The following is a 23,914-nucleotide window of genomic DNA, read 5'->3' on the forward strand; positions in this document are numbered from 1 at the left end:
GCGCGGACGGGGGGGTGAGCGGGGGGTTGGGGGACATAGGTACGTGAAGTACCTATATATTACAATACGAGTAAGTTCTGGTGACATCAACGAATATAGGTAAATAAAAATTTGGCGAATTACACTCATTAGGATCTGGGGAATTCCTAAGAAAAAAGCAGTGGTTTAGTCTATGATTTATTTTACTACAGGATTACTAGTATAGGCTTTAAAACCCCGAAATTCCCTAAATCCTTATATTTTTCAAATTGTCTTTAAACATCCAGAATGTCAGCAATTTTTCCCTAAAAAAGGGATAATTCCCTAAAAGCGGCAACAGTGCCGGCGACCCGCACGCACCTCGTACACGGCGACACTGTGCAGCACGCAGTCGACGTTGAGCAGGTAGAAGCCCAGGTCGAGCAGCGCGGCGGCGTGTCGCGGGTGGCGCGGCCCGTAGGCGGCGCGGGCGAGCGCGGCGGCGTGGCGCACGAGCAGGCCGGCGCCGCGGAACCGCCGCTTCACCACGCACGCCTTGCCGCACGCGCGCAGCACTTCGATCGTGATCCTGCAGCAGCAAACGCCCGCACGTTAGCTGTGCGCAGTCTACCACACTTACTTGTGCTGATATTTATCATTTATCTTTATAATATTAGTATAGAAGTATAGGTTAACAACTCAATCCACGAATCGCTTTTTGTTAAATTTCCTATTCAGAAGGTGGGAGTTGGCACTGGGTATAAGACGATCTTCAGACGCTCGTATGGAAGCGTGTCTTTTGTACTGTCCTTATAGTTTCGGAGCCTATTCAATACAAAGAAACAAACAAATCTTTCCTCTTTATAATGTTAAGTATAGACGTATCATTCATTCAGTATCAAGAATAATTAATAGAAATAAATAAGTAATTCTTCTTTCCTTTTGCGGGCCTACTGGAAGAGATTTCAACATGAAATAAGTAGTGCCCTTGTACTCTGTATCCTTATTGTCGTGTTTTTTCTAATAGCTGTGTGTACAAAATATATTAAATAAATAAATAAAGAATATTATCGATATTTTAGACATTGCCGAGCTCACTTGACGGGCGTGTGCGGAGTGAGGAGCTTGAGCGCCCTCATGCTCCACGTGTAGGCGGCTCCGTAGTCGCAGCGGACGAAGAACAGCGAGCTGAACTCCTTGCACAGCCGCGCCAGCAGACTGCTGGAGCCCCACGTGCCGGTGCTGCCGCATCTGCAGCACTCCTCCGATATCTCCCCCTCCCTCTCGCATGGATTCATGATGTCGCTGAGAATGTTTTATTTCGTTTTGTTAACATAATCGCGAGGGAGTCTGTATAGAGTCCCTTCTTTATTTCGACGTAAAATCGTGTTTTATGTAATTAACACCACAGTTGAAACAATATTAGTTTATATTAGTAACGGCATAAATAATTCTAAGATATTATATTATATTAGTTATTATACATATTATATTTTATTTTTACGTTTTTAAATTTTCCGGCTGTAAAAAAGGTCCCGTGTCAGAGACTATCTACTTTTTCCCACGTCTCGTGCGTTCCGGCTTACGCATCATAAAAATGTGCGTTCATAAACGCCAAAATTGTATTCAAAGCATACGACGAAGAAGACTTCGTTAACACCATACTACGATATTCTTCCCCACCAAAGATTACTGTGGTATGAACTGTATGAACTAGAAAGCTATAGACGCTTTGAAAGCACACTCAAACAGCTTCCGACACGACTTCCTACTGTACGTTTCTGAAAAGAACATTGTATAGAGTAGGAAATATTTTGACGAAATCCTAACTTGCGCTAAAGACATCTATATAAGTTTACGTATAGACAGATCCTGAACATTCATTCGTATTGTTACGCCGGTAAGAGTAACGCCATCTATCGCCGAATAGTCGAACGAATGTCAAAGGACCTATTCTAGTAGTATCTAGAACGCTCGAGAATTACAACGGCATCTATTGTCAGATAACGGAAACACACAATACTGGATTTGTATGGAATATTCTCGATAATTAATGGGATGTGGTATCGGCTATATAAGCGTTGCAGAGATGGCACGCAGTCAGTCAGTAATCGGAACTACTCGAAGCGAAACAGCGAATGGATCACCTGAAGCGAAGCGGAAGAAGTGAATTGAGAATTTTAAAGTGTTAGTGAAGTTTTTTAAGTGTTTTAAGTACTAATACAGTGTCAACTTGTAATTCGGTAGAATTTTATTTATCCCGAACCCCAGCGCGTAACAATATCACACAGGCCTACAGAACAAAGAAGTTAGTCCCACCCCTACTCTTTGTGGTACCCCAAGCGCACTTGATTGTTTTACGTTTCTCTCGACGTTACATGAGCCTATAGCGACTAAAACCATCAAAAGTCTGGTCTCGGTGCTTTCTTATCGAATTAAATCTTGAAAAAGCTCACCCGTCAGTCTGCGAGGCTACGTCGCAAGTTTCCGCCACACTGAATGAGCATTCGGGAAGCTCAGCGACGTCTTCAGTGATGCCCAATAGCTTTAAGGCCAGCGAGTACGTCTCGGCCGCGGCGGGGAAACAGCAATACGCTGATTGTGTGTTCAATAATCTGGAAATCATTAATGAATGTGTGACCTTGCCGTCACCGACATCCTGCTATCAGCTGCAATGACCTGTCGAATAAAGACCCCCCCTCGGGGACAGGCGGAATGACCAGTCGAACTTACTGAATTCTTTGTTACAGACATGCGTTCTACTGTTACGATGTTAATTAAATTTCATTTCGATTACGTTCCCTGAAATCCGTAACTGCAACGTATTTACGAACTGTATAGATGAGTTGAGAAAGTTTTCGTTGAGTTATGCCAGCTTTTCCCAAAGTGGGCGATAATGCCCCCTTGTGGGTGCTGCAGGACTAAAGAGGTAAGAGACCCAGAAAAAAAGGGGGCGTTGTGTAGAGGCACGATGAGGCGATTTTTAACTATACTGTCGTAGTATATGGTCACTATTTCATTTTACAACTAATATCGGATACTGTCTTAAAAATATTTCTTTTTACTGAAGCAAAAGTACTTTATTTAAAGAACCTTAAGCTAAACATAGGGAATGTATAATGTTTTCGTGTTGATTACATGAGATTTACGGCAATCAAATTTTGCTGATGGTAAGGCGTCTTGTGTGCCCCTTCGGGTATGGTACCACGACCCTGCCTATTTTAGGCAGGCATTAGAGACATAGAACTCATATCTTAAGGTGTGTGGCGGCCTTTATGATTTTGCTATTCATCTATGGACTCCAGTAACCTCTTTACACCAGGTGGACTGTAAAAAATTACAATAAATGTACATTAAGTTGTTGACAATTAAAATAAATAATAGTTTAAAAAAAACTAACAAAATACGCTTTTATAGAAAATCCAACTAAAAAATAGAAAATAAATTTTAATAAATTTTAATTAAAAATAGTGTACGGAAAAATGATTTTATTGTAAAAAACCGTGGGGGTATTATTAAAATAACCCTTCTACTCATATCTGTTCATAAAATATTTATATCCCACGCAAATTTCGAGTTAATCCGACGTTTTGAAGGGGGTCAAAATCATGTTCAAAGATTCCGTTACATATATATGTCTGAAGCTAATAAAAGCGTATTAAAAATAGTTCCTTCAGACCTATGACAACATTCGAGGGTCAGTCTTTTGTAGTACGTTGACTGCGGCTGTGCCTGACAGATACTCCTGCACTTGAGGAGGACGGTCTGCGCGTCCGCGTACCACCCGGCTTCGTTTAGGAATCCACCTGCGAAAGTCGAGATTGAAAAGACTCGAACCGCTATTACTGTTGTGGGCGTAAACAACTGTTCTAATTAAACTAAATACCAACGAGTCTTCGCAGAGATATTCATATGAATTCACATCATTATAATCCGCCCGTCGTGTTCTTAACGTAAATATTTATTACTGGTGGTAGGACCTCTTGTGAGTCCGCACGGGTAGGTACAGCCGCCCTGCCTATTTCTGCCGTGAAGCAGTAATGCGTTTCGGTTTGAAGGGCGGGGCAGCCGTTGTAACTATACTTGAGACCTTAGAACTTATATCTCAAGGTGGATGGCGCATTTACGTTGTAGATAGCTATGGGCTTCAGTAACCACTTAAGACCAGGTGGGCTGTGAGCTCGTCCACCCATCTAGGCAATAAAAAAAAACGACCAACTAGAGATGCATCTTACAAAACGTTTTCTTTGATGGGAGAGCAGAAAAAATTAAGCATACCGTTCCAAAGTGAATTAAACCAGACGTCTTTTAGATTCTGTTCGTAATAATGCGCATAAGATTATTGCAGGGGTTCGATTGATTCCCGAGGCTCACGACCCACTCGGTGTTAAGACACGACACATGGGACCGAAGTTTCCAGACTGTCCCATGATAATATTACTAACAACCGATTCGCAATATCCATGATGGCGTTACCTACCGGTCTAGGTGAAAACAACGATCGTAGTTTAGTCATGCGACAGTGAAGATCAGTGGGAATACTCACCGAGCCTCAACCCGAGCTGTATCAGAGAGTTCCTAGATCTGACGTTCGCGTTGCACTTCTCAACGTAAGCGGTCGCTAGTTCGGTTGACAGCTTCGAACAGTGTTCTATGACTGCCTGAAATAAACAATTGTTATTTAACGAGAGCGACAAATACAGGGTCATGAGTGTGATTAGAGCGAGTTTTTAAAACGTTCTCGATAGCGTAAAAGTTAACTCAATTTTGTATGCAGTTGGAACAGCGCCCCTAGTGGTAAACGTTGGCAAACGACGACGACGACGACGTTAACTTTTACGATATCGAAAAAGTTAAAAAACTCGCTCTAAGCACACAGTAAATTGCAATAGAGCAGTTAATGAAATTTAATCTTCATTAAAGTCTATAATTATTATAAAATATGTATTATTATGTTTAGAAAAAAGTTTTAAATCGGCCACTCTAAGTCCATGTATGGCGAAACGCTACATAGCATTGAAGGCAGCGGTTTGGCCGTGCTCTTGGCTGACATCTAAGGGCGGCGGTAACCACTCACCATCAGGTGAGCGGTGTGCTCGCCTGCCTACAAGGGTCATCATCATCATTATTTCCTATTACCCTCTGCTGGGGTGTAGGGCTCGAATCAAATTTTTCCCTTTATATCGGAAGCCTACAAGGGTAATAAAAATAAACTTTTTATTCTTCTATCATCATTATCCTGCCCTTCTCCCAGTCACCAGGGGTCGGCGCAACATGTTTGCTCCTTCCATACTCTTCTATCATATACCATTTCTTCGCTCACTCCCCTCTTACACACATTGTCTTTCACGCAATCCATTCATTTCTTCTTAGGTCTACCTCTTCCAGTAAAGCCTTCCACATTCATAGTTAAAACTTTCTTAACTTAAACTTCTTATTCTTGTGTATACACATAGGATTATCTTCAAATTTCCGTTAGCCCAATTCAGGTTTCGGCCGGATTTATTATTTACCTACTGTATTATTTTACGATATCGACCGCTACATTGTAATAATATGCAATACGTACATATTCAATAAAATCTCCATAAAATCACGTTGCTCTTACAAAACATGACAATCAAGTAATTACGTAACGTTTATACGACATTTTTATAACATATTTTTAACATATTAATCGGGTGCGTCATGGGTCGCCGCGCTAGCAATTCCGCGTTCACTACACGATAGGGTTGTCAGTAATTTTACCGACTTCAAAAAAAAAATTTTTTACGCCCTCAACGCCTCTGCCTTTTTAACAATAATCATTGTTGAATAAATCCTTGTGTTATTTTTCCTGTATCAATTATTAAAGCAAATTTTTTCCCTGAAAATAGTGGCACAGATCTATAAGTCTGGACTAATTAGGATTTGAAAGATGAAACGTTTTGAAGTCATCGTGGATTCGTGGCCTAAAGGATAAGACGGCCGGTGTGGTCGTTATAAGCCACTGCAGCTGTGCCGGTGTTCAAATCCCGTAGACAGGATACATTTTTCTTAAAAGATATATGTATGTACATAAGTACATTAAATGCTCTTTATTAGCGAGGAATATGTTTCGTAAATATGCCGCGAATAAAGAAACCGTGAATATATAATGGTAATTTACATATATGGGATTATAGGGGATACATTCGTAGAACACAAAATAAAAACATACTTTATACTTGTAATAAGGTGTATTTTCCTTTTTTTTTTAAGTCCATTTGACGACGCCTTTCTATCAATGTGTGTATGTACCGATTAGGTTCGCGAATAATTAAATCTTTACCCGCGAATATAGGAATTGGGTCGCATGTTTTTAATCTGCGAACAATAAAAATGCGAACGAAGGTAGCTGAAATAAGGAATTTTTAGTGTACTTAACACGCATTCAAGAAATACTTCCATGATGAATTTTTATTCGAGCAATTATAATCAGGACCGCAAATTTTACAATTCACGTAACTAGCGGTGCTAAGACGTATTTTAGTCGAGAACGGGTAGTTGTCACGATCCTGCCTATTTTGCCGCGTCACAATACGTATGTTCGAGATCGTAGACTTGGAGATATCGATTGAAAATTCGGCCTCATGTCTAGTCCACGACGCTTGCCAACGGGTTTCGTTAACCGACCAACAAGACGAATGTATAATGATATGTATATATGTAAAAATGAATTGCTGTTCGTTAGTCTCGCTAAAACTCGAGAGCGGCTGGACCGATTTGGCTTATTTTGGTCTTGAATTATTGTGTCCAGAGAAGGTTTAAAAGGTAGATAAATATGAAAATGCTCGTAATTAAATAAAAATGACAATTTTGTTTTCCCTTTGGATGTCCCCCCCCCCCCGTCGGACGGATTCCTTTTGTTTGTTTTAAGTTTATCTTATACAAAAGTTTAGGTCTTTTATATGTCGATTGAGGCACTACGAAGTCTGCCGGGTCAGTTAGTAGAGCAATAAAAATAATAGCAATTTATAAGCCACTAAATAGGGTAAGAAGGCACGTAATGAATTCCTATTTTTTTTTATTTTTAATATTCTGACAACCCTGATCGCTCTCGCAAAGCGTCACCACACAAAAGTACATTGTTCACAAGCTTTTATAACGTAAGCATAGGAAATGTTTTACAATGTTTTCGTTTCGATTTGTCTGACGAGCTGCAGTTGTTTAAAGAGCATTTGTCGATATTAACTGTGGCGGTAGCCATCATACAACGCAAGATATTTGACAGATGCCCAGGGACTTCTTAAACTAGGATGGGGCCCTTGGACACACAAGAATTTGAGGCCCTTTTGGAAAGTAAAAAAAGCGAATTATAATAACACTTTTTTACTGAGTATGACCATTTATTATAGGTTATCAAATACAGTATGATATAATATGTCATTAATGATATTAGAATGCTGCTGGTTTTTTGGTTACGATTTCGATAACGGTTTCTTTCGGGATGTCTGTTGAGCAAAATCTTTTATTATAGGCATAGTATATGCCTTGTAGATAGATACCTTCTAATTACTGATTTGTGAAAAAAGGGTAATGTGCCCGACAAAAATGTTTTGAGAATAAGCGTGTGAGAGAAATTGTCGGTCTTTCGGGCCCCCCTGAGAATGGGGGCCCTGGGCACGGGCCCCGTGTGCTCTTATGGTAAAGACGGTATTGCAGATGCCTTAATCTCGCTTACGACATTTTCAAGATAAGCTAGCATATATACAAGTTCCGAACAAGAACATTCGGACCGTCGGTCTGTCGAGCAAATATCACCCGCTCGATGGAAGATCGTCTCTCCGTCGTTAAGTATCCCAAATGAACCATATTATTAGAAGACATTTCTTAAGTCATAATATTATTATATTACCATTTTAAATAATATAAACTTTACGTTACATATGTATTCACAAATTCTATAAAACACTTGTAGATTTTTGTAATGGTTACGATTATTTTGGTTCCTTGAAAAAATACCGGTGTGTTTTTACTGTTAAGGTGCACACTGATTATTTATCAACAGATCGGTGTGAACAAAACACCTAGACCTTAGTGCCAACCTCACGATGCAAATTCCACCACCAACCTTGAGGGATGTGAGGCCTAAATTTCAATTGTAACGGCTTAAAACCACCCTTTGAACTAGGAAAGCTTTACTGCTTCGCGATAGTAATGGCCAGGGTTGTAGTACCTATCCGTGAAAGGCTCACAAGAAGCTCTTCAGCAAGCAACATCAACCAACCGGGGAACAGCAACCAACCAACATCAACAAACATCCAACCTGGTGGCAGGACCTCTCGTGAGTCCGTACAGGTAGGTACCACCACCCTGCCTATTTCTGCCGTGAAGCAGTAATGCGTTTCGGTTAGAAGGGTGGGGCAGCCGTTGTAACTATACTTGAGACCTTAGAACTTATATCTCAAGGTGGGTGGCGCATTTACGTTGTAGATGTCTATGGGCTCCAGTAACCACTTAACACCAGGTGGGCTGTGAGCTCGTCGACCCATCTAAGCAATAAAAAAAAACTCATCAAAGCGGTATTTTGTTTCATCACTAGTCCCTCACCTGGAAGCACTCGAGGAGTTTCAGCTGGCAACCTGCGAACCGCAACAGCCTCTCGAAGACATCCAACTCTGATAGCTCCGTGTGTAAAATACACAACTTCTTCTCCTGCAGCATCTGTAATTAAGAGAAACGTACCGGTGAATTTAATGTTAGAACATTCTGCAGTCCTGACTTTGAACTACATTTATATAAGTTCTCCTTTTTTTTTTTATTCCTACCTAAGTTGATAGCCTTGAGAGGCTATTTCAGCGTAACCTTAATTAGTAGGTGAGCTCACGGGGCTCAAACCTGACGACGTTGCTAACACGAAACCTAGCAAGAGCCGGGCTTCGCAGAATCTACCACCGGATCGGAAACGCGACCCACTGAGAAGATCCAATGAGAAACTCACCAGGCTGTATCTTTGGGTTAATTTACACGTCAAGCCCTTCGTCGCAGGCGACGAGTTCGACGAGAACAATGACCGGTGCTTGAGGTACCTAAAAGCACCGTTAGTGGATCGGGAAGATCCGAAATGACGTGTTAAGTTCTCCATCATCCATCCGCAGTAGCGTCTTATAGTGTTACTAGTGGCCGGCTCCGGCCCCGCTCGGGTCTTTATCAAAAATTTCAACGATATTTGACTTTATTTTTTTAAATAAAAGAAGGCTTATTGCGACATAACTATAACAGTTAGACATATGCTATCGCGACACTTTCTGTAACTAAAAATGTGTTCTACAAGGTCGTAGTACGTTATTTTATTCTATCATCAATAGTTTTCGCAGGGCACGCGATGTAAAGAATATTTTAGGTTTTTTTTACAGCTTGGGTTACATTATTGGAGTTTTAGTAAGGATCCCTAATTTTTCTCAAAAAAGATTATAGCCTATGTCGCTCGGGAATAGTGTAGCTTCCAAATAGTGAAAGAATTTTTTAAATCGGTTCAGTAGTTTCAAACAAATCTTTCCTCTTTATAATATTAGTAGGGTAAAACCTGGATAGATGCCGCAGCGGGATAGATGCCTCATGTTCTAAAAACCTAACTTCCCGCACTCATGACAAAAAAATAATTGAATAAGTAGGAAACACAGTCACCCTATACCTTATGTACCATTTGACAATCGCGTGGTGACGAAGTGTTTTCCTCGTGCATGTAATTTTCTCCGCGCGGAATTTCACGAACACGTCAAAGATTTAAAGGTTAGTATTTAGCGTGGTATAACTTTATAGTTAGTGTAAAATTCCATTATATTTTTTACTACGTGAATATATTGGTTCATTGAGTCTGCATTTAGGTGTAAATAAATGCTATTATGTTTATAATTTATTTACAAAAAATATGGGTATCTATCCTTATCAAAAAGGATAGTTGCCCTGATTTTTTGGGGTATAGGTGCCTTTAGGGGTATCTATCCCTCCATACTCTGCCATTTCAGAATACAGCAGAAATATGCCACGAAAACATAAAACACAAACAAATGATTTACAGTTCAAGCAGCGAAGATGAAGACAATCCACTTAACTATAAAATGAAAGGAAATAAAACAATACATTTGCCCCTAAAGAAATCTAAGGGATAAACCTAAAACGCATGTAAATATATCTGCATTGGATGTTTTGAAAACTATAAAAATACGAAGTTGTAATCCGACTGGATTCAATGTTGTGTTTTTCAGAAATGTTGTAGAAGATGTGGAAAATTGCACTATTCAGTTAAACTTAAATTAGACAAAATAATAAAGATAATATCTTTATTGTGTTAATTTAATATAACAAAATATGATTTTGCAATGTACACATTGACACTAAATTTGAATATTTTATAAACAATTAAGAATTTATATTTTAGTTGAATAAATATTTGTAAAATTTATTTTTAATAAAAAAATAGGATAATGCATGTTGAAACTAAAAAAAATTGTAGTTTAGCTTACGCTTACTTAACGCTTTAAAATTTTTATTATGATCATTTGTGTGATATGAGAATTATTTTTTAATTATAAACATTCAAAGACTTAAAAAATACAAAATATTTTTTATTATAATGACCCATGTTTCTTGGAGACAATTGCTCTGTTAGGAATAGAACTTCTTAATATTTGGTTTGGTTTTTTCGTTTACACGGTATAAAGGGCATCTATCCTGCACTGCAGGCATCTATCCTACTCAGTATTTTCTTGGTGGGGCAACTATCCATACAAGTAGGCATCTATCCTCCAAAAAAAGGTTCTACGAAAAACGAATTTCTGCAAAATCTGTATGTGATAGGTTAAAAAAAATGTAGACTAATTAAACATAAAGGATTGAGCTACCTACGTTAATAGAAATTATTCGTATAAAATTAATATTTTCAAAATTACATGACTATTTCAAAAAGTGGGGCATCTATCTCGGCTTTACCCTATATAAGTATAGTTTAAAAACTCAATCCACGAATCGCTTTTTGTTAAAATTCCTATTCAGAAGGTGGGAGTTGGCACTGGGTATAAGAAGCTCTTCAGACGCTCGTATGGAAGCGTGTCTTTTGTATTGCCCTTGTAATAAGGCAAGCATACTGCCCACCTGGCGGTGAGTGGTTACGATCGTTCATGCATATCAGCAACGCCGAAGGCACAGCCAAGCCACTGCCTAGACAAGAGGAGATTAATAAAGCCCACTGATAGCCCACTGAGTTTCTCGTCGGATCTCTTCTGTGGGTCGCGTTTCAGATCCGGTGGTAGATTCAGCGAAGCACTGCTAGAGCTAGTGTTAGCTTTGTTAGGTTAAAGCCCCTTGAGCTCACCTATTCGCAAGGTTAAGCTGACACAACCCAGCATAGGCAAAAAAGGCCCATTGATGAAATAAACGTGCGTACAATTATGTTGCTGAATATTATAACATTGTATCAATAGCGACTGTACAGTAGTCATCATAAATGTGTTACGAGCAAGCGTCGCGACGCACATATTGTATTCGTGGAGTAAGTCATAACTGCAAAGCGTTTTTTTTTCTTCAGTACAGTCAGTCTGTACACATTCATAGTTCCTAAACTATTAATTTTAATTTGCCAAATGTTTTTATTCCAAACCCCCTCATAGCCCAAGGCCAGTTAAGTGGTTATCGGAGCCTATAGACACATATATAACGTAAATACCGCCACACACATTGAGATATGAGTTCTAACGTCTCAGTATAGTTACAACGGCTGCCCCACCCTTCGAACCGAAACGCATTACTGCTTTACGGCAGCAATAGGCAGAGCGGTGGTACCTATTAGTGCGGACTCACAAGAGGTCCTGCCACCAGTAAATTGCTTAGATTAGTAGATTGCTTAATATAAGTCTTTTTTTTTTATTGCCCTTGTAGGCAGAGGAGCATACAGCCCACCTGATGGTGAGTGGTTACCGTCGCCCATGGACGTCAGCAATGCCAGGGGCAGAGCCAAGCCGCTGCCTACCGCTTACGTCTGAAGCATAAACGTGCTAGAACCTCACTAACTCTATTTTAATAAGGATTTAGTAAATCATCATTAGCCCGCAATCGCCTACATCTGTGCATAGCCCTCTTCCGATTTACACCACGGAGCCCGGTCTTCGGCTCTCCACATCGAAGTTTTGCCGGAACTCTTCACAAGTTCTCGCTCCGCCTGGCCGGGGGTATATTGCCCGGTGTCTACTCAAGAACCCATCTGCTCCAGCGATCGTTGGTTCTAAGTCATATATGTCCAGCTCGCTGCAAGTTCCGCTTGCCGTCTCTCTGGGCCATGTCGATGACCTTCTCTGTCTAATAACCTCACTCCTGATTTTGTCCATCAGATAAGCTCCGAGCTCGGCTTTTCCCTTAACTTCTTCCATTCATATTTCAAAGTGTAGATTGAGAAGTCACATTATAGGCTATTATTAATCGATAGTCTCATAAACTTCCTATAAAACTGCTGTTCACGTTGCAAAGTTTACAACTTACACCGCATGGAAACACAAAGTAACATTCAAATGTTTTTTTATTACAATGTTTGCAAGTGTACGTGTGGCCACGGTCCATTTGCTTTTATAATGTACCTACAACTCACATGCATGTGTTAATTAATGGTCTTATAATTATATCAACAACTTTCATGGCATTTTAGATTTTCTCGGAAACGTCCTAAAATGATAGCTCAAATCCCTGGTGGCCAAACTTATCACGGACATTAAGAATTTCAATAAACGAACACACATTGACCTAGTGTACGCAGAACTTTATGGTATTTTTTTTTAACAAATTCTTAATCAGAAGCGTGTATTTCGAATTCATTTATGATATTGAATGTCCCATTTGTGTATTATCCACGTCATAGTAAAATCATCGGTCAACATGTCTCCTCCATTTGTTTACATTACCTTGAAGTCTCTCATCATCATCATCATCATCATAATGACATTTTAACTATGAATGTGGAAGGCTTTAGAGAAAGAGGTAGATTTAAGGAAAAGGATTGCGTGAAAGACGACATGTGTAGGAGGGGAGTGAGCGAAGAAATGATATATTTTGGGAAATATACGACGGAAGGAAAGATCTTCCACCGAGCGGATGATATTGCTCGGTAGACCGACGGTCCGAACATTGTTGTTCGGAACTTATATATATGCGCTTTATCTTGAAAATGTCGTAAGCGAGATTCAGGCATCTGTCAATTATCTTGCGTTGAATGATGGCTACCCGCCACATCACTCCCCTCCGAGACTGGAGGTCGTATCATTTTTAGTTAGCGTTGTCCGTGCTGAGATTAGCTTGCAAGGGCCAGTGCTGCTCGGAGCCTGCGGTGAGTCGAGGCTGAGCTTGAATGCTGCGTGCCTGTCGCCAGTGCTGCTCGAAGTTTGCAGTGACTCGAAACTGAGCTGAATGCTGCGTGATTGTCGCCAGTGCTGCTCGAAGTCTGCGGTGAGTCGAGACTGAGCTTGAATGTTGCGTGCGTGTCGTGCGTAGTCCATGTGATGCAGATCTGCCACGTCGGAGATGTGTGACTCCAAGCGTTGATGATCCGGTCGTGGGCTGCGATGAACTGTTGCGGCGTGATGAGGCAGTGAAGTTGCGTGCCGTAGGACCAGGAAGCGCGATGAGTCGGCTGCGATGGTCCTGTTGAGGCTGCGATGCTGGCTTGCTGTGGGACGACTGTCAATGACGTGCTTTTATCTGCGAGAATGCGGGGATTGTGGTAGCCGAAGTTCTTGATGCGCTGATGATGAATCAGAAGGTTGCGTGTTCACATCACGTCGGGGTCACCAGTTTGGGAAATATACGACGGAAGGAAAGATCTTCCACCGAGCGGATGATATTGCTCGGTAGACCGACGGTCCGAACATTGTTGTTCGGAACTTGTATATATGCGCTTTATCTTGAAAATGTCGTAAGCGAGATTCAGGCATCTGTCAATTATCTTGCGTTGAATGATGGCTACCCGCCACAATATGATAGAGGAGTATGGAAGGAGAAAACATGTTGCGCCGACCTCGGGTGACTGGAAGAAGGGCAAGAGAATGATGATGACCTTGAAGTCTCTCGTGTCCTTTAAATTACAAACTAGCATTAGTTGCGGCTTCGCACTCTTAAATAAAATAATTTGCCAGGATGCAATTTTATTCAAATTCATTCAACGGATTATGCTTAATAGACTTAAAAACATGTTAAATCATATTAGACAAAACACATAAACCCGATTCCAAGCAACATTGGAAACAAGGCCTGAATATCTCTGAACCTTGAAAACGCGACATAATATAAACTGTCTGATGTTGCCCACATCGCAGTGAAGGGGAGAATTTATTGTAATACAATGCAGACCAGTGCACAACATTGTACGATCCACATATTATTTTGAGTTATTACGTGCAACTTTTGAGCACTTGATACCCCCGCACAGCCAATGTAGATACGTATAGCTGGCCGTGGGATTGGCAGGCCCAGATAATATTTCCGTGTTTAACCCGGCGATTTATAAATGGTTAACAATAGCTGTTCTTGAAATAAATCAGTATAGTAATCAAAGTTTCGTTTTCAATGGATATCAGTGGATAGTATCACAAAAACACAGATGGCTTTAGAACAAATACAATTAAAATATTCATATTTAACTTAAACTTTGACAAACACCCAAACACCATCACAAACTTTCACATTTACCTTATTATAGTATAAGTACGAGGAAGTAAAATTACCGTTATCTTTTATGTTTACTAACGGCAATTAAACTTTGTTTTTCTCCAGGGAAAACCCTGTCGTTGACCTGTTAATTTATCATTACAATTTAGTGATTTGCGATCATTATTTTTTTTTATGTTTATTTTTATTTTACTTACAATGCTGATAAATCATACGAAGTAGAATTCAAAGTGACCAACACATACACTCAGTGCTTTTTTTTAATGTTTCTCAGCAGTACTTTATGTACATGTTACCGGAAATGTATGAAATCAAGGAATTGTATACAAATCCTAGGAAATGTGTACAATTCCGATACTATTTAGGAAATGTATAAAATATTGTTTGAAAAACTATTTAATGTATAGATATCCTAGGAAATGTATAAATTTCCTCGGAATTGTATATAATTCCAATATCGTATTAGGAAATGTATAAAGTAAATGCTTTCTGTAATAAAACACGTTGTTAATAATATTTTTTTGTCATACCGTAAAATAATAATAATATATTCATATTATCTTACTAATTAAAACTTCTAAAATTAACTATCTATTAACTTTTAACGTATCACAAAATCAACTTATATTTATTCTTATAAAATCAAATTTTCATTTGGCAAGTAATCAGTCTGGTAATTAAGTAATTATAAATGTCAAAGTATAAAAGTAAATCTTTATATTATACAGGGTGGCCCATAAGTCCTTTGAAAAGTAAAATTTGAATAAAACGAACAGGGCGCGCGTGAGCGGTGCAGGGGAAGCGGGGGGAGTAACTTCGGTTTATGGGAATTTAGTCGCGATGGAGCGTTTTACCGGAGCGGACCGTGCGTTTTGTGTGCGCGAGTTTTATAAAAACGACAATTCGGCAACCGTTGCGCGGCGTAAATTTCGAGAACACAAAGGTTTACACAACTTTGACGACACTCCAACTCTTCAAACGATTAAGAACTGGGTTGCTAAGTTCGAGGAGACCGGTTCGACGTTAGATAAACCGCGGTTGGGTCGCCCAAGGACGTCACGTACGGAACAAAACATAGACACAGTGACACAGTCTATTCGCGAAAATCCGACACAGTCAACTCGTAAGCGCGCCAGAGCATTAAACGTATCCAGGACATCGTTACAACGGATTTTGAAGAAAGATTTACTTATGCACCCTTACAAAATTCAGTTGGTTCAAGAATTAAAGGAAACTATTCAACGGTACGGACGGTATTCAAAGACAAAATTATGCGAATGAAATGTTGAATCGGTTTACTTCCTTCAATAACATAATGTTCTCTGACGAGGCTCATTTCCATCTTAACGGGCATGTTAGTAAACAAAATTGCCGCTATTGGAGCCCCATCAATCCAAAACTTAAGCATCAGAAGCCCTTACATAGTCCGAAAGTGACTGTTTGGGCCGCTATGTCAGCCCATGGTATCCTAGGGCCTTACTTCTTTGAGGATGGCAGAGGGCGCGCAGTTACTGTTACGTCGGAGCGATATGTGGCTATGATCGAAGAGTTTTTCATACCAGAATTGCAAAACTTTTCAGGCTTTAATGCCAGGACGTGGTTTCAACAGGATGGGGCCACTTCTCACACCTCTAACACTGCTATGCCCGTTATCCGTCAACTTTTTCCTGGCAAAGTTATCTCTAAGAGAGGAGACATTTCCTGGCCTCCACGTAGTCCAGATCTGACCCCGATGGATTTTTTTTTGTGGGGCTACCTTAAGGCTAAAGTATACGACACAAGCCCGCGGTCAATTGAGGCCCTAAAAGAAAACATCCGCAGAGAAATGACAAGCATTTCAGCAGTGACGTGCCGCGCAGTCATCGACAATTTTAGACGTCGTTTGCAAGAGTGCCGTGATCGCAACGGATTACATTTAGGAGATGTTATTTTCAAAAAATAATTCCCGTTTTTTAAGCTTTTTATGTAAATAAAATTTTTATTCATAATGTAATTAGTTTTATTTTAATAAATTTTTTTTCATATCAAAGGACTTATGGGCCACCCTGTATTAGTTTGTCAGTCCATATAGCTATTTAATTTTGCAGGGTAAGCTCGAATGGCATTTGGAAGTACATAGTACTTTATTTTTAAAATACAGACATCTTGATGTAGCACAGTTTTTCTTGCAAAGGCACTTCTTAAATCCCTGGCCGGTTCCAGTGGATTGCAAGTTGGCAACGGACCGTAGTGCAAGACTCGTCCCGCTGTCCCCGCGTACCCACCAATATCTTAAATGTTTTACATTTCCGATTGCTATTTAGGAAATGTGTAATGTGTAAGTATAATATAATTTATTTCACACATTTCCGTGCGATTTTAGGAATTACATACATTTCCTAGGAATTGTATACAATGACGGATTACATACATTTCCGGTAACATACATAACATATATAAGAAAAAGTGTTTTTTATTTTCAAACCACGGTGGCCGGTCGGCGGGTCCTATCCCTTCTACCTTGCCCACCACAGTCAATTTTTCGGTCTAGTGGCCGCCGAACTCTAAAGACTTTAAATTCTACTAAATAAAACCAGCATTTAATTTTGCCGTTAATGTTTGTCACAATAACTGCAAAGCAACGACTAGGCTAACGCGCTGAAGATATGTATAAAAAGTACCTAAAATTAGATAAGTTTCGTTGGCAGCACACGGCGAATACCATGTGATGAAACAAACAGTCTCCATTCTAATTAATTTATCGCTGTTACTGTGTACTAGTACGAGTATATGCAATCAATTTGAACGCTTCAAACTGGATTTACATTGCAATCGTAATGAGTTTCATTGAAAAAAAAAAAAAAAAAAAAACTAATATCCTATTATTTCTCTGAAGACTTTTCTGATTGTATACCGCAGTTCTTTATACTTTGTGTGAAATAACAAATGTATTCTTGTCGTAATTTATATGTAGATGTATATACATATGTATATAGTAAGTAGAGTGTAGATATCTTAGAGATATTTTAGAATGTAGATATTACCTTAGAGTATACATAAACTATGCTTATGTATACTCTAAGGTAGATATCCTTCAAATTAAATTTTAAATCAAACTAAAGTGCTTAAATACGGTACATATGGACATAACCGAATAGAAGTCGTTGGTAAGCACGGAAAACATTTTTTCATAGAGAAATTGTTGTGCTCCGAGATTGGAATTTATTATAATTGAATTTTAACTCGAAAATTAATTTGAATTTTTAATAAATTAATTAAATATTTGTTATGTATGAGTTATGTTAAATTATTATGATTTGACTTTTTGTTAATAAATTAATATCTTAATAAAAATTAATTATTAGAAATGAATTAATTAATTGAGTTTAATTTGAAATTATTTTAATTGAAATTGAATTAATTTTATAGCTTGACTTATTGATGTATTAAAAAACCCCATCAATGGCTCGACTCTAATATCCACCAACCAATGGCCAGGACCACAACAAAATAAAAAAATGATTAAATATATGTACGGTTTACAAATTAAACGTGATTTTTTGACGTCTCATAGCGAATGGACTTCAACAATGCAAGGGACATAACTGCCAACCATTAAGTTTATGAACCAAACCAATGACACCAAGTACGGAGTATGGTTTGCAATTTAAACGTGTTTTTTTTCGAGTTTTTAAGTTACTTTTTTTGACGTCTCATAGTGAATGGTTGCTTATGGAATTCAGCAATGCCAGGGACGTAATCAAGTCGCTGTCAAACATTATGTTTATGAACCAAACCAATGACACCAAGTACGGAGTATGGTTTACAACTTAAACGTGTTTTCTTTTAGCTTTCAAATTACTTTTTTTAACGTCTCATAGCGAATGGTTGCGAATAGACTTCAGCAATGCCAGGGACGTAATCAAGTCGCTATCTACCGCTGAATCAATAAACAACACCAATTACAAACGCGTCAACGTTTACAAATCTTACGAAGATCTTCTACGGCTCACGTCACGTGTATGCGATGAATAATTTAAAAAAAACCAAACGTCACATGCGAATTGGCAAAACTGCCGTGATTGTGTATTGACCTCGCTTTGTTACCAATGGCTTCGTTTCCGTGCCGCCTCACTGTTGACAGATCGCGTATGATAGATAGCACCGGTATGTGGTATTGAGTTACGAATGTCGTTCCTGATTGGTATATTATACATATATAAGTATATTACGAGAATAGGTAATACTGATGTGCCTTTATGTAATATGTTACGTATTTTTATTTATTTTTGAATTATTTCTATCAAATTGATATTATTTATCCTTCGAGAAATCGAATATACGTGGGTACGTATAAGTACATATTAACTTGGACCCTTTCGTAGCCACATCACTCGATACGGAATTCTTTAAGCTTCAGTATTATTAGCACGAAAGCACTGAACGCTCATCTTTGCGTGACCGATAAAAAGTTTAGTAACAAAACTAGGGGCCCAGTTTGTGCAACGGCCGAGCCTGCAGTTGGCACGATAGCATTAGTGGAATCACACTAGTCGGCTTATCAACTAAGCACCATTGCATTTTGTAGGTACGACGATTGACAATTCGATTCGTCACAAGCGACAGTGACTTGCCGATGACACCATTTAACTAACCACATGCCATTTGTCTTCTACCTACTGGGAAACACGTGCGATTTACAAGGAAATACTATTGTTACGATTGGGAAAAATGTAAGTATATGACTAATACAGAACTTTAAACAAAACGAAAACCCAACTTAAGCAAAATACAGTGAGAGAATATCATCAACATAGTCCGAGTCAATTAAAATTACATTAATAAAGGGAACTCAAAACCGACCGGTCAGATCTAGTTAAAATATAAATGTGACCGACAACACGTGAGAAGCATCAACTTTCACATAAAAATAAATAGTACCAACAGAATCGGTTCTTAAAGAAGAAATCCTTTAGGTAACACAATAAAAAATTAAATCAAATTGAGAATCTCGTCCTTTTCTCAAGTCGATTAACCAGAGCGTACTTAATCTATTCATGTTTACTAAAATAATACTTAAATGATTAATGCACTCTTTAAGTTATGAAGTTGTATATATATGTACATATTTTATGTCGTAACGTGCCAAATTTAGTGTTTTGTTTCATCACACAGTGAAATGACCTCCCCTTCAGTGCAATGCCATGGGAACCACCAAGATATTAATGATCTCTTAGTATTATTTCCAAACCCGAATACTATTAGTATATTACAAGAATATAAAATAAATAGTTTGCTCAGTTCGTTGCGCTGTACTCAGGATTGACTTTTTGGGGCTAGGTAGCAAAAATTGTACACAATAAATACGTTGTATTTTAAGGTCACATCAAAATAAATTTATATCAAATTTGAATCAAAGACTACATAACAGCAATATAGGAACACAAATAACCGGGAGGTGGCTTCAAAGTTTCCAGACACATTAGTGGTCTCAGTATAGATACGATCAATAGAAGAAATGTAGGAATGCGTAAATGAAAACACTGTTTTGTTTAGTCTAAGAACGATGATCTATATACAAGACGATCAGAAAATTACGATTGAACGAAAACGTTTTGGTGTGAGCGTCTCGCGACCTCGAGATGACGAGACGGCAGCACGCCGCGATGTGTTACAAAAATATTGTGTGAGTGTACGTATATATCGACATGCTCTGTAAATTATAATGAAGTCTTCGTACTAGTTAGTGCATCGAAATTAAAATAAAAATATGTATATCGTAGCCTCGAGGAATTATGCCAGCGTAACCGAGCGAGTAGGTGAGCTCACAGGGCTCTAACCTGGTGACGTTGCTAATACTAGCCCTAGCAAGAGCAATGCTTCGCAGAATTTACCACCGGAACCTGAATCTACAATCTAAAAGTCGGTGCTTTTAGGTATCGTTGATAGTAGATCGGGAAGACGTAGTACAAACGATGTTTTTACTATCAAATAGAATGTTGTATTGATCGGGGCGTCCGAAAAATACTTCTGATGGACTGTGTAAAAGAGGATATATGAGAGAAGGGTGTGAACGCAGAGATGACGTATCATAGGTCTAAATGGAAAAAAGAGTACATACTGCGGCTACCCCAAATAGATAAGGACAAGAAGAAGAAGAATGTTACATTTTCTTTTACCCTACTTATTCGCTGATAGCCTAAGGGTCTATTGTAGCCTCTCACAGAAGGGTAGGTAAGCTCACGGGCTCAACCTGAGAAAATTTGCTAACACTAGTCCTAGTAAGAGTAGTGCTTCACAGAATCTAGCATCGGTCGGAATCGCATCCCACAAGATGCGGCGAGAAACTCAGTGGGCTGTGTCTATGGGATAGTTCACTCGTCAAACTTTTCGTTATAATCGTCGAGTTCGATAAGGACGGTGACAGGTGCTTGAACAACCCAAAAACACCAAAGTTGCATTGATATATAATTGGTTACAATACAATAATTACAGTCGTCGTTTTGCGTAAACACTTTTACGACATCTCTGTCATAACTAGGCTACTGTGATAAATTTATTTACATAAAAATATCATGTTTTAGAAGCCTCATTACAGTAAATTCATGCTTTGCAGCTTTGTCTGCAACTAAAATACTATTAGTTCCTTCATTAGTTATTAATTAGGAAATATCTCCTTTAAATATTTAGGACAAATCTGCTTAACCAGTGAAGCATTATTGTGACAGTTGTTTTTATTTTAGACGTTTTGGTTAAATTGATTTAAGAAAAAGTTCAATTCTTATACATGGTGTTATTTCTTCATAGTGATAATTCTATTATACGTTTTCCCATATTAAGCTGAGCGGGCATTGTACAAAAGCGAGGGTCCGCGGCAATCCACACTCTGTATTCCTTAGATAATTCCTTGCAAACAGACTTCAACAATTGCACGGTCGGTCATCGTACTGTTACAAAGCGACAAGAACAATGCCTTGGTGCTTAGTCACCGAGGTTGATGTAACATCGGACCCAAGTCACCATCAAGGACATTTCCTGGTTAAACGACCAAGCCGCATCTATTGATTTAAGATCTCTTAAATGTAGTCTATCACGATCAGTCAATTTGGGGTTTAATCTCTTTTTTTTTTTTTTTTTTTCTTATTGTTATTTGACAGATATAGTTCTGGTGGCATGGCGTATTTTAAGGCCGTACAGGTTGGCAACAATGCCAACAATAGATAGACAACAATAGTTGGCAACAATAGAGGCACAGATCTATTTGCTACAAAGTATTGATGTGGTTTAGTTTCAAGGGCTATTATAACAAACAAAAAGGTAGACAGCGGTATGATCCGCATGGCTATGCCCCTGACGTCCATTAGTGACGGTAACCACTCACCATCAGATGGGCTGTATGCTCGTTTGGCTACAAAACCAAAAAAGACATGCGAAACTTTTTGCAAGTTAATCGATCTCGTGATGAAGAGTCATATAATACTAGCTCCCAGTTAACGATGTGTTTCATAACCTTGACACAAAGCCGTGATTCCGCACTAGGTTAATGCACTCGGCATAATTACCGAGAACATCTCTCTGCACCGGAGACAAAAGGTATTTAAATTCGAATTTCGTCTTAATCGTTTGCAATATTCGATCACTTTTTGCTTGAACGTGTTCTATAAAATAACTGACATTAAAAAGTCGACGAACAAAACGAAATAAAATAACTCCGTAAATAAAACTGTTTAATACGAGGGCGGCACTGAAAATTTCGGGAATTAACGAAGTGACACAATATTACTATTTAAAAATGTATTTATTGCTTTTCGAAGTATTCTCCGCGAAATTTGACACATTTTTTACATACGATGGAACCAATCATTGAAGCAACCATTCCATTCGGAAGTTGGGGTCTCCAAAATGGCCGTTTTGTAGGCGTCCACAGCTTCTTCAGGTGATGAAAATCTCTGTCCACGCAATTTATTCTTTATTTTAGGGAAAGTATAGAAATCATTAGGGCTTAGGTCGGGGCTGTACGGCGAATGGTCTAATAATTCTATGTTTTCTTGCTCTAAAAACTCTTTTGTTCTGTGCGCGGTGTGAGAACTCGCATTGTCGTGATGGAGGATGATGCGGCGGTTGCAGTTCTCTTTACGGAGTCTAGAAACGACCTGTGGCAAACAAATGCTAGCATACCATTCTGCATTAACCGTTCTTTGTCCCTCAAGAGGAATAGTCGTAACATGGCCGGTTTTGGAGACAAACGTGGGCACCACTTTTTTTGCAACACTCCGTGAACGAACAATTTTTGTTGGCTTTAACTCATTTTCGAACACCCAAACTCGTGACTGGTTTTTTGTTTCGGGTTCGTACGCGTATATCCAGGATTCGTCACCCGATACAATATTGTATACAGCATTTGACTTGACAGCAACTTATTATAAGCCTGCGATTATAAAACAAATCGTCATAACTTTAAAATCGAGCGGGAATCGATAAGAAACTAAAAGAAGCTCTTTTCCTGTGTACGTATCATTAACTTCATAATTAGCTGTATCGAAGAGAAAGTTTCGTAGGATTTTTAAAGAATTCATTAGGTCACATCCTATTTATTACCCGATCATGGATAGGCAAATCCCTATGATTTAATTAACAGGTTTATAACGTTTTCTAGGCGACCAAACCAAGCAACTTCTACATACCTGTACAGTTAGGTCACGAAAGAACCATCTCGATTGAATCACGAACATTCTAGAAACCGTCCGATATTGTCATATTACCATTGACGTCACGCATCACGAACACTCGGATACTGAATTCTCGACGAATCCCGGCCCGCAATCAATCATCCCGTTTGATTTGTTTACGAGATATTAGGTAACGTTATTCTTGCGATGTAATATTATAGAGACGTGGGTTAAAACCGGTCGCGGATTGTCTGTACGTTGTTAAAAGCACGCCGGGCTTTATAACAAAATAGAGATGCAACTTTTTAAATTTAATTAGCGTTTAAAGCTTGAGTGTCAGTTAGTCCATAACATGTTAGTACACAATATGTAAATGATTGCCGAATTTGTAACGAAAACGGTATTCCACGCACATAGTACATATCGCCGTTGTCAAACCAAAATCTGCTATGTGCACTTTTTGAGATTTTTACTTTTTGACCTTTTCGTATAGTTCACAGCCCTATCTACCGTATTAAAAAAACTGTTACGTGTCTATAGCTTTAATATTTATCTATAGCTTTCATTTGATATAGTTCTTAAAAATTCACCTTCATATAACATTTTATAGGAAAATATTTTTACTCGTTAATTCAAAA

The 23,914-nt window shown here is 38.8% G+C and overlaps 1 protein-coding gene across 1 annotated transcript in view; it reads right to left on the minus strand.

Moving 5' to 3' along the window:
• Window positions 1-23,914, minus strand: part of Pat1 (Protein interacting with APP tail-1) — a 61,428-nt gene that overhangs the window by 8,205 nt on the left and 29,309 nt on the right. The window contains exons 2-7 of the mRNA XM_028180212.2: window positions 8,530-8,643; window positions 4,505-4,619; window positions 3,638-3,764; window positions 2,415-2,573; window positions 1,057-1,263; window positions 340-547 (exon numbers count right to left, since the gene is read on the minus strand). Coding sequence (XP_028036013.2) covers window positions 340-547; window positions 1,057-1,263; window positions 2,415-2,573; window positions 3,638-3,764; window positions 4,505-4,619; window positions 8,530-8,643 — 930 coding nt within the window. The remainder of the gene's footprint in view (window positions 1-339; window positions 548-1,056; window positions 1,264-2,414; window positions 2,574-3,637; window positions 3,765-4,504; window positions 4,620-8,529; window positions 8,644-23,914) is intronic.

This window comes from Bombyx mandarina, chromosome 08 (genome assembly GCF_030267445.1).
Source record: "Bombyx mandarina strain Sakado chromosome 08, ASM3026744v2".
NCBI classification, from domain to species: Eukaryota; Metazoa; Arthropoda; class Insecta; order Lepidoptera; family Bombycidae; genus Bombyx; species Bombyx mandarina.